This window comes from Oncorhynchus clarkii, chromosome 21 (genome assembly GCF_045791955.1).
Source record: "Oncorhynchus clarkii lewisi isolate Uvic-CL-2024 chromosome 21, UVic_Ocla_1.0, whole genome shotgun sequence".
Taxonomy (NCBI): domain Eukaryota; kingdom Metazoa; phylum Chordata; class Actinopteri; order Salmoniformes; family Salmonidae; genus Oncorhynchus; species Oncorhynchus clarkii.
In genome coordinates, this window is record NC_092167.1 from 36,141,365 (window position 1) to 36,154,271 (window position 12,907).

The 12,907-nt window shown below is 40.2% G+C and overlaps 1 protein-coding gene across 1 annotated transcript in view; it reads right to left on the bottom strand.

The window, feature by feature from the left end:
* LOC139378978 (phospholipid-transporting ATPase ABCA1-like) overlaps positions 1 to 12,907 on the bottom strand; it is a 269,741-nt gene that overhangs the window by 210,819 nt on the left and 46,015 nt on the right. The window contains exons 9-10 of the mRNA XM_071121640.1: positions 9,550 to 9,689; positions 7,395 to 7,511 (exon numbers count right to left, since the gene is read on the bottom strand). Of these exons, the coding sequence (XP_070977741.1) occupies positions 7,395 to 7,511; positions 9,550 to 9,689 (257 nt within the window). The remainder of the gene's footprint in view (positions 1 to 7,394; positions 7,512 to 9,549; positions 9,690 to 12,907) is intronic.

Sequence of the window (12,907 nt, forward strand, 5' to 3'; positions counted from 1 at the left end):
CCTTAAATAAAAGCTTCCTACGCAGGTACTGTACGTTCCCTGGTACAGGTTTGGTTAAAACACTTTGGTCTGCGTCCCAAATTGCACCCTATTCCTTATATAGGGCACTTATTTTGATTAGATCCCTATGGGCCCAGATTAAAGTTGTGCACTATAAAGGGGATAGGATGCAGACTTTCCGTCTGTCTGGGACTGCTCCACTCAGTGTGCTTTGTACGGTACATACAGTATGCTGGCAACCATGAAATTGCAACAGTGTAATAACACGATAATTGCAGTGTTGTATTGTATAACTTCATAAATTGAACATGGTCTGCTCATAAGGTAGTGTGCATAATTTGAAGTCAAAACATGCTGGAAACGCACACATACACACGCCTCAAACATATTCTGAGCAATGTGTTCAGTGGCATTTCTAAGTCAACACTTCGGGAATGACATTCCGTTTAGCATGGGGTCAAAGTGTCAAATGATGTCATCTCCATGTTTCTCCTGACCTTTTCGAAAAATCAGTTCAACCATTCTGTGTCAGTGAGAATGGAATACTTAATTTAGGTCTCTGTAACATGCAGAGAGTTGTATTGTATTGTAAACAATGCAGTGTCTTTATTTTAGAGTAAATAGTATTTGTAAGGGGTCACTGAAATTCAATTGTTTAAACATGGCATATATTTTTTTATTTACCTCTAGGCAAGTCAACAAAACAAATTCTTATTTTCAATGACGGCCTAGGAACAGTGGGATAACTGCCTGTTCAGGGGCAGAACGACAGATTTGTACCTTGTCAGCTCAGGGGTTTGAACTTGCAACCTTCCGGTTACTAGTCCAACGCTCTAACCACTAGGCTACCCTGCCGCCCCTGTTCTACTACTCTTAACGTTCAGTGGCATTTGGGCCAGATTGTTGCATATATACCATTTAACCTTGGCGTCCACGTGTCAAATGTCATCATCCGACATGAGAAGGTCTTTGAACGAAAACAGACTACCAACAGCCAAAGAAAACTCAAACCAGCCGTCCTTAGCATTTTCTAATAATAATTTCTGCTTGACATTTTGCAAGATGGTCACTGGTTTGGCGTCTACTAAATGGCAACTGTTAATAATCAGTTGTTATTTTACAGTAATGTAATGTTGAATTGATGTTGTAAAACCTATAGTTTTACCTGTTGGCAAGATTTGAACTATTGAATCTAGGGGGCACTATTTTCATTTTTGGAAAAATAACGTTCCCTAAGTAAATGGGCTATTTTGTCAGGACAAGATGCTAGAATATGCATATAATTAACAGCTTAGGATAGAAAACACTCTAAAGTTTCCAAAACTGTAAAAATATTGTCTGTGAGTATAACAGAACTGATATTGCAGGCGAAAGCCTGAGAAAAATCCAATCGGGAAGTGACTCTTATTTAGAAACCTCTGTGTGCCTATGCGTCCCTATTGAGCAGTGAATGAGATATCAACCAGATTCCTTTTTCTATGGCTTCCCTAATGTGTCTAGTATCACAATACATAGTTTCAGGCTTTTATTTTGAAAAATGAGCCTGAACGTCAACATTGCGTCAGTGGTCAGCTGAAGTCTCTCAGAGTGTTTTGTGCGTAAAGGACAAATGGGGCCATTGTTTCTCTCTTTCCTACTAAGAAGCCATCTGTCCCGGTTGATATATTATCGAATAGATATTTGAAAAACACCCTGAGGGTTGATTATAAACAACGTTTGCCATATTTCTGTCGATATTGTGGAGCTAATTTGGAATATTTTTCGACATGGTCGTGACCGCAATTTCCGGTCGAATTCTCAGCCAAACGTGAAGAACTAACGGAGTTATTTCGGCTACAAAAAATAATATTTTTGGAAAAAAGGAACATGAGGTAAACATGAAGTTCCCTATCCTAATCTGAACTGTCCCCTCTCCCCTATGCACATGTGTAGATCTGAAAGGATTGAATGGGTGTAAGCAAATTGGTAGTAACTTCATCTTGCCCTTTGACAGTCAAGGTGTCACGTTCGTCGTATGAATCAGACCAAGGCACAGCCTTATAAGAATGAACACTGAACAAACTAACCAAAATAACAAAAAGACATGTGAAGCTATACAAATGAGTTCACAAAGACAACTTACTGTAGAAAAGAACCCACAAACACAAAAGGGAAAATGGCTACCTAAATATGATCCCCAATCAGAGACAACGATAAACAGCTGCCTCTGATTGGGAACCATATCAGGCCACCATAGACATACAAATACCTAGACCTACAAAGCCCCTAGACATACAAAACCCCTAGACAATACAAAAACTAGCATACCCACCCTCGTCACACCCTGACCTAACCAAAATATAAAGAAAACAGAGATATCTAAGGTCAGAGCGTGACACAAGGTGAAATTTTCACCATATTGCTTAGACCTATTCAATCCTCCTAGATCCTTTCTGTGTCTAGGGGCAAGGGGTTCATTTGGGATTTAAGAAATTCTCTTTCTTCAGCTCGGCTGATAACTCAGCTGTGCCATGATTGCCATCAATGTAGAAAGTTGCCAAAACCTTGAGAGACCTCTGGAGAAGATGACATACCAGCAGAGCTACCCGTTCTGAGGGGAGTCCGGTCGGCCGCCACTCGGAGGGAGAAAATGAAGACAAAGGAGAATTGCCGGGTCCATTTGTGCAAAGGTTAGGGCTAGGGTAATGAATACCCTGGCTATATGGAGCGCTCGGCTACGTTCTCCCCTAGCTGCCCATAAGCTCATTTCAGGTGACACGGGAGTAATGTCAGCTTCAAGGGAACAGGGAAGCTAATCCTCTTCCCTGACTGCCGAGGTGAAAGTTACGCAGCACTTACCCATAATTACTTTCTTTTTCACCATTTCCATATGCTACAATAAATGTATATATTTTCAGCTGAATTAGTGTTAAAAACATTTTATGGTGGGAAATGTAGGAGTCGTTGACTCCTACAAAGGTTGATAAATACAAAGGTTGATAAATATTCCTAGTGGAAACAGTATACTCTTTATTTCTTGCTGCAGGAGGGTATTTTCAACATCAGACGGGAAGGCTTGTGTACAGTACGTCATTCAAAATGAAAGTGGACAAGGATTATTACAACGAATTGATAAGGATATTAAAGCTCTTTTCAACTTGATTAATTTATCACTTACATTAAACGTTCCTATTCTAACTAATACCCAAATAATGTTGTTGACTCGTCCTGTACTCATATTTGTGGCCAAAGCATTAATTGGAGAAACAACACTTGAAAAACACAGTAGTTTACAAATGTTCCATCCCGAGAATAAATCCCTTTTCTCCCGGGTAAACCGGTATTTCCTGCCAAAACCAGAAGTGTCATTCAAAAGCATTATAAGGCATAAAAACATAAAAGCCCATATATACAGTGCCTTGCGAAAGTATTCGGCCCCCTTGAACTTTGCGACCTTTTGCCACATTTCAGGCTTCAAACATAAAGATATAAAACTGTATTTTTTTGTGAAGAATCAACAACAAGTGGGACACAATCATGAAGTGGAACGACATTTATTGGATATTTCAAACTTTTTTAACAAATCAAAAACTGAAAAATTGGGCGTGCAAAATTATTCAGCCCCCTTAAGTTAATACTTTGTAGCGCCACCTTTTGCTGCGATTACAGCTGTAAGTCGCTTGGGGTATGTCTCTATCAGTTTTGCACATCGAGAGACGGACATTTTTTCCCATTCCTCCTTGCAAAACAGCTCGAGCTCAGTGAGGTTGGATGGAGAGCATTTGTGAACAGCAGTTTTCAGTTCTTTCCACAGATTCTCGATTGGATTCAGGTCTGGACTTTGACTTGGCCATTCTAACACCTGGATATGTTTATTTTTGAACCATTCCATTGTAGATTTTGCTTTATGTTTTGGATCATTGTCTTGTTGGAAGACAAATCTCCGTCCCAGTCTCAGGTCTTTTGCAGACTCCATCAGGTTTTCTTCCAGAATGGTCCTGTATTTGGCTCCATCCATCTTCCCATCAATTTTAACCATCTTCCCTGTCCCTGCTGAAGAAAAGCAGGCCCAAACCATGATGCTGCCACCACCATGTTTGACAGTGGGGATGGTGTGTTCAGGGTGTTGCTTTTACGCCAAACATAACATTTTGCATTATTGCCAAAAAGTTCAATTTTGGTTTCATCTGACCAGAGCACCTTCTACCACATGTTTGGTGTGTCTCCCAGGTGGCTTGTGGCAAACTTTAACCGACACTTTTTATGGATATCTTTAAGAAATGGCTTTCTTCTTGCCACTCTTCCATAAAGGCCAGATTTGTGCAATATACGACTGATTGTTGTCCTATGGACAGAGTCTCCCACCTCAGCTGTAGATCTCTGCAGTTCATCCAGAGTGATCATAGGCCTCTTGGCTGCATCTCTGATCAGTCTTCTCCTTGTATGAGCTGAAAGTTTAGAGGGACGGCCAGGTCTTGGTAGATTTGCAGTGGTCTGATACTCCTTCCATTTCAATATTATCGCTTGCACAGTGCTCCTTGGGATGTTTAAAGCTTGGGAAATCTTTTTGTATCCAAATCCGGCTTTAAACTTCTTCACAACAGTATCTCGGACCTGCCTGGTGTGTTCCTTGTTCTTCATGATGCTCTCTGCGCTTTTAACGGACCTCTGAGACTATCACAGTGCAGGTGCATTTATACGGAGACTTGATTACACACAGGTGGATTTTATTTATCATCATTAGTCATTTAGGTCAACATTGGATCATTCAGAGATCCTCACTGAACTTCTGGAGAGAGTTTGCTGCACTGAAAGTAAAGGGGCTGAATAATTTTGCACGGCCAATTTTTCAGTTTTTGATTTGTTAAAAAAGTTTGAAATATCCAATAAATGTCGTTCCACTTCATGATTGTGTCCCACTTGTTGTTGATTCTTCACAAAAAAATACAATTTTATATCTTTATGTTTGAAGCCTGAAATGTGGCAAAAGGTCGCAAAGTTCAAGGGGGCCGAATACTTTCGCAAGGCACTGTATATATATATATAGCTAGCGATGTGCTCTCTTGGGTAAATAAATTAAACTAGCTCCTTTAGGCTAATCTTTTTGAGTGTGAACTGTATTACTGTATTGTATTATACTGTATTATATGGACTGGAATTACGCACATCGTTCAAACCATGATAAAGCAGAAGAGAACCTGCAATTCTGGTGCTGCACATGCGGTCTACAAAGTTACATGTACAGGCTAGAGAGTTTGATCAAATATTTGAAAACAATAGTGCCTGTTTGTATAATTAGCAGGCTGACGCATCTATACCTTTCACAATATTTCCTCTAATGTTATTAGCCTACCTCCTCTTTCTCTCTCTGTTGTTGTTTCATTCCTTCCTTGCTTTTACCAGTTCAATTAAATACATTTTGTTGTCCTTATCTTCATCATTCTAATGACATCCTTGAATAATATAGGAATAAAATTAGATGCAGAAGGCTTTTACTTCTCTTCAGGAAGATTGAATGGTTATGGGTATGAATAAATATCTGTTATAGCCATCGTGCATTCGCTCTTCTTTCAAACTACCCATGAGTTCAATTGGCTTCTGTATTTAACGTTTAGCAAAAAAGAGCTTGTGTCCCTCTTTGAATAGTATATTGGTATAAGAAATGCTAAAAATATAATGTCCAGCAAGCTATTCTAGTCTAGCTTTTCCTGCATGGGACTCCAAGAGCTAAGGAGCATCCTCTACAGGATTGGTGTCCCCCCCGTGGGACGGTTGAGCTAACATAGGCTAACGTTATTAGCATGAGGTTGTAAGTAACAAGAACATTTCCCAGGACATAGCCATATCTGATATGGGCAGAAAGCTTAAATTCTTATTAATCTAACTGCACTGTACAATTTACAGTAGCTATTACAGTGAAATAATACCATGCTATTGTTTGAGGAGAGTGCACAGTTATGAACTTTAAAATGTATTAATTAACCAATTAGGCACATTGGGGCAGTCTTGATACAGCATTTTGACCAGAAATGCAATGGTTCATTGAATCAGTCTAAAACGTTGCACATACACTGCTGCCATCTAGTTGCCAAAATCTAAATTGTGCCTAACCTGGAATATTATATTTGAACATTTCTCTTGCGTTTCAAAGATGATGGTACAAAAAATACAAAAACATGTTTTTTTCTTTGTATTACCTTTTACCAGATCTAATGTGTTATATTCTCCTACATTAATTTCACATTTCCACAAACTTCAAAAGGTTTCCTTTCAAATGGTAACAAGAATATGCATATCCTTGCTTCAGGTCCTGAGCTACAGGCAGTTAGATTTGGGTATGTCATTTTAGGAGAACATTTTAAAAAAGGGTCTGATCCTTAAGAGGTTGAGAGGCCAGCAGAGCACAGGTGTGTGCGTATTGCGCAAGAGACAAAAGCCAAAATGTAGATGCATATTATGCATAAGCCATCATTAATTAGCTAAATATAGGGCTAATACTGCATTGAATGTATTACGTGAAAGAGGTAGGCTAAAATGTCTATATATAGGGCTATATATCAATTTAGAACAGGATTATCTATTTTGGATGCAATTTGATTAGAGTTGATGGAAAGAGAGAAAGACGGCAGGAGAGTGCTTGATAGCTGTTTTAAAACTGCAGCTGCAGTAAAAAAAAATGATCATCTGTAAAATTAAAAACAAGGTGACCCCCGAAAGCCAGATGGAGATGGGTAAATTAGACGAGCATTCAGTCTTTATATTACTGTAGCATGGGCTATGCTGCAGCAAACGTAGGCCTCCTTGTCACAAGAAAAAAAGTTACCATAATGAGATGATAGGTCTACATGCATTGTGAACTGTTCTCCATACTGAGATAGACTGTCTGTCCCCACCCTGAGTGTTGATTCATCATGCAGAGGCCAACGAGAAGCGAGATTTAGACATTGCATATAATTTAACAGTTCCACTTCACGCCATGCTGTTTATATAAATAATTTATTATAATTTACCGATTTCTCGCAGTTATTTATCCCGGGAAAAGGGAGGGGTTTTAGGCTGTAAATCCCGGGAAATCTCAGTGGTTCCCACCCTTCAACCCTAGTATACGCCCACACCATTCTGTTGTTGGGCTATGTCCACACCATCCCAACACAGAAAAACTGATTTTTAACATACTTAATTACCATTTTTGGGGAAGGAAAACTATTTAACTCATATTGTAATTAATTACAGTTCATATTTCATAGAAATCTGGAAACACTGGACAGTTACTTTAACATTAGACAGTGTGACACTGATGCATGCATGACAAGTCACTCAGCCTTGTCTAACATCGGATACTTTTAAACCAGCTCTCCGGTGCAGTACAGTACATCAAATATCCGTGTTTCTATTGAAGGAGTCATAAATCTTACCCGCAGTGCATTGACTTGGCGGCCATTTTGAAAGTAGTCCCAAACAAGATGTCCGAAATCCTCCCAAGCTTCCGCCAGCTCTTTTATCATGGCCAATGCATTGAATGTGCTATTTGCCTGAAACAAGATAGAGAGATGTATGGTGATTAAAAAATGGAAAATGCCATATCTGTTTGTCCTCCAATTGATGGAATTCCCACTGTGCTATCTAATTTATTTTGTAGCCAGTCCGACCTTGAGAACATACTGCTTCTTCGTACTTTCACCTAACCCCCAGGAGACTTATCTGATTCATATACCCCCCGTTGTGACTAATGTAAACAGGGTTATTTAATCCCGAGCACTGAGATGTAAACAATCGGCCTGTGCCGAGTGTAAAGACGGGCCCCTATGCCAAGACCGAGCCGGTCACTGTGAAGTTGGTGGATCCGCTAGAAGTCATTATCTCACTGGATATTCTCCACATCCAATTCCCTACAACTTCTCAACATTTGTTTGTTTTGTTTATGCCGTTGTCAAAATGATGTTAATATCGGAAGAAACTTCATGAAAAATACATTACATTTTCCATCTCCCCCGAGTGTGTTCTCCATCTCCTCTTCCTAGCTGTTTTTTTGGAGACGGGTTCATAGCGTATATCATCACGTTTTTATTTACCAGCTAATGTAAATGCCAACTGATTTGTGGAGTGAAAATATGCAAATAGATACAATGGCAAAAGTTTTAATGGTACAAGCTACTTACATAGACACCCAAGTAATGTCACTTAACAGGTTTGTACAATTTAGGAAATATTAGTGAGTAAGTGTACTACATGAAAGTAAATGACACTGATAAAGTGTAAAGAATAAACGTCCATGACACTGATATGAGTGTAAACGTCCATGACTCTGATACGAGTGTAAACATCCATGACATTGATACGAATGTAAACATCTATGACACTGAAATGAGTGGAAATGTCCATGACACTGATATGAGTGTAAACGTCCATGACACTGATATGAGTGTAAACGTCCATGCACAGAAATGAGTATATATGTCCATGACACTGATATGAGTGTAAACGTCCATGACACTGATATGAGTGTAAACATCCATGACACTGAAATAAGTATAAATGTCATTGACACTGATATGAGTGTAAACATCCATGACAACGATATGAGTGTAAACATCCATGACACCGACATGATTGTAAGCGTCCATGACACTGATACAGTGTGAGTGTAAACGTCCATGACACTGATATGAGTGTAAACTTCCATGACACTGATATGAGTGTAAACGTCCATGCCACTGATACGAGTGTAAACGTCCATGCCACTGATAAGATTGTAAACATCCATGACACTGATACATTCTGAGTTTAAACGTCCATGCCACTGAAATGAGTGTAATCATCCATGACACTGATACGAGTGTAAACGTCCATGACACTGAAACAAGTGTAAACGTACATGACACTGATACGAGTGTAAACGTACATAACGTTTACATTCGTGTCAGTGTCATGGACGTTTACTCTCATTTCTGTGTCATGGACGTTTACTCTCATTTCTGTGTCATGGACGTGTACACACATATCAGTATCATGGACGTTTAAACTCATACTGTATCAGTGTCATGGACGTTTACTCTCATTTCTGTGTCATGGACGTGTACACACATATCAGTATCATGGACGTTTACTCTTGTATCAGTGTCATGGACGTTTACACTAATTTCAGTGTCATGGACGTTTACATTCATGTCAGTGTCATGAACGTTTACATTCATGTCAGTGTCATGGACGTTTACTCTCATTTCAGTGTCATGGACGTTTACACTCGTATCAGTATCATGGACGTTTACTCTTGTATCAGTGTCATGGATGATTACACTAATTTCAGTGTCATGGACGTTTACTCTCATTTCAGTGTCATGGACGTTTACACTTGTATCATTGTCATGGAGTGTAAATGTCCATGACACTGATACGAGTGTAACTGTCCATGACACTGATATGAGTGTTGCAGACATCAGTTTACTTTCAGTTCTCTTCACTGACTTCTATTCAAATTGACCCTGGCAGACATATTTCACTTTTATGTTTTTTTTGCTGGTCCAGCGCCTGAACCGATGTGCATACAATATGAGTTTCTCTTTTACTTACCTCTTTCACCATTAGTCGAGTGGCAGGTGTGTCAGGGGTGTAGAGGACCTTCCCTTGGATTAGGGGCTGAAACGTACTCCAGACAACATATAGGCCAGGAGTTCCCTCAAGAGTATCAATCAATGTTTTGCAGAAGGCACCTGGTGAGAGATAATACACCTGTTAATAACTTCAAAATGGAAAAATGCAATCTGTCTGAACAAGTACATGGGCCAAACTACTCAATACAACACAAGATAAATGAATGATATCTTGATAATAACAAACATCAAAAACATTTTATATTGGCATCACATTTTATCCATCTGTTACCATCAAAATTACCATCAAAATGCAAGTTTGTTCATCTGTTGTGTTTCAGGGTTAGAAGCCTAAAATTAAATATCCATCCCAAATGGCACCCTATTCCCTATAGTGGACTACTTCTGACCAAAGCCCTATTGAAAAGTATTGCACTATATAGGGAATAGGGTGCCATTTGGGACTTAGTTTAGAGAAAGGACAATCTGAATGCTGAATATAATGGATGCACCACAATTACAAAGATCGCCAGAAATCTGCTGGCTATCACAGCAAACTAGCACGTCACTGCTGAGATAATAAACAGTCATCTTAATAACAGAAGTAGCAGTCGGTCAAGTTTTAACTTTTCACTATGCAGAGGATTTAATGTAATTACCACACTTCAAAGACCCCAAACGACTCCATTAATGTGTACCTAATAACACAATGTCTGGGGAGAGAGGAATGGATCAAGACATTTGTACGGTAGTCTAGCTGAATACATAGGAGGTGGGGAGTGCTCAACACGGAGGGAGAAAACAAGTCAATATGCTCAGCTGCAGCGGGATCATTATTAATTTATCCAATCTGCCAATGTGAATACTGCTAGGTCGGTTGGAGTGCTTTGTAGGTTATGCAGAGACATAGATCTAAGGGAACAGCACAGTGACAGGTGCTGCAACCTTCATTTGTGTGTGTTTCTCTAGGGGTGTGCGGATGTGTCTGTCTGTCTTGCTCAGCATCTCTTTGTATCTGCCTGTCTGTCTGCCAGCCTGGCTGTCCTTCTCTGATGGTGGTCTGTCCGTCCATCTGTCCTTTGTGTAACTGCGTCTTTGTCTAACGGTCTGTCCTGCTCTGTGTTTCTGTCCGTCCGTCTGTCTGGGCTCAGGTGCGTATGTCTACACTTGGCTCGTCAGCTCGACCCAAAAGACTGTTCCACCTCCTCTACCACAGTGCTCTCTTCACAGCTGGCTACCTATCATGCCGTCAAAGATTTTAGTGGCCATTTGCAGTGCAGGATGTGCGATAAACGTTTGCCTTTTGCCTTGCGGCAATCCCTACTCAGGTGCTCCGGGGAGACTCTGTCAAGAGCTAATGGCCGCCCTCACTGCAGCCAGCTGTTTCCCCCGACCACACAGATGTCATTTCCTAAAATCACATTGCTTAGACAGGAAGTACACAGGGACACATGGCTTGTAGCTTTCCGTCCAATAAATATTGACATGAGGATGAATCTCTTCCGCCCATTCTTATCCGTACGAATATTTATCTCCCCCAAAACTGTGACTCACCATCGTATTCTGACCAAAGGTTCCGATTTATCACACAACGGTGAGGAACTGAATCCATATTTTACACAGGGAGCTGCAGCCAAGTAATTGCTTAGAGCGTTTAGGCAGCCCCTCATCTTACCTAGCAAATTTAATCAATTTGAGTTGTACCCTGGAGAGTGGATCAACTCGGCACAGCGCAGAAACAAGACAACTCACACAAACACACACAGTCAGTCACACACCTACCTAACTGGGCTAACACACACATCACTCACTCAGACTTCACCGCTTCTCTTGCCCGCAACAAACATCTCTTGCGTCCAACATTGAAATAGAACTCTCTAGAATATGTGTCATTCAAGCAGGAATTTCTCTTACGTGAAAGACAGACAATTCCTTTTGTCACTCACACATAACACACATGCACACACACACACACACACACACACACACAATGCTCCACTGCCACTGTACTGCAACTACAATATCAATCTAATCAATATTTTACAATCATGCCAGTTCACAGAAAGAGCCTCCCTGTACAAAACTACACCAATAAAAATACAACAGCTAAATTAATGTGTCATTCTGTATTATATAGGCTTTCAAAATCAAAAATGTCAATGGCCTACACACATTTTCTTCTACGAATGAATAGATATGTGATTCTCCAGCACATTGGTGGTTATAAACGATCGATCGAAAGGGCTTATCTCATTGTGGGAGAATCTTTTAAACAAAAATACTGTTTACTGCCAAGGAAAGAAATGTATCACACTGTTATTTTCCTTAATGATGCTATTGGATGGTGCCGAATGCCATCATGAATTAATTTGGGAGGGATAACAAAATTGAGTATTTACCAAATGTCTTTTCTAGCCTTTATTGTTTCTATTTTAATATTCCTCAGAGTGCACTTGGAGCCTTGCAAATGTTTATTTCATACCCATTTACTTTACATAACAATAAAAAGAGGCAAGAAAAGCTATTAGCATGCCGGCAGAGGTGTTTGCGCTCATTTCAAATGGCTGCTGCATTGTTTTACTAATTTGTAGTGGCACCAGCACACAAATCCACTTTAGAGTGTAACTTTATTCCTGGGAAGAGTCAAGCTTATTAAAATCGTTCATTTTTTTCTGTGGATCCTCAAACGAATAGGCAATTAATGGAATTGGATTGTGCAGCCCCTAATTAGTATAACTCCAAAGACATCACACTTGAGAAATTGCGATCTGTGGTAAGCAGAGGGACAAACATTTGTGTAATGAGGAACTCAGCAATGTAAATAAATAGCTTGATTTGATGGGTCAGACCCCTGATAAGGTTCTAGACTTTTTTTTTTTGGGGGGGGGGGGGGGGGGGGATTCTGTTGAATATTGAAAACATATGATCTACTTGCAGTGAAGCCGCTCAACATCTACATCACATTAGTCATCTAACAGACTCCCACCCAGAGTGACCCACAGAAGCAACTAAGGTCAACGTCCTGCACAAGGGCAAATCGACAGATCTCCCACAAGGTCAAAAACGGGGTCCCGAACCAGCGACCCATCAGCCACCGGCCTTCCAAGATCCCCCTCCCAACAGTTCTCCAAGAGTTGCTCCTCAACCATCCAAAACCACCCCCCCACCCCCAAATATATATATATTTTAATAATTCCATTCCGCACCCCCAATACCCCTCATACAACTCATACTCCCTGTAGCATGGAATCGTTACATCAAAAATCACTTCCCAACTTGTTTGTATTCTGTACGGCACAGCTGTCAACATCCTCGTCCTCAAATGAAACTGGTAAACT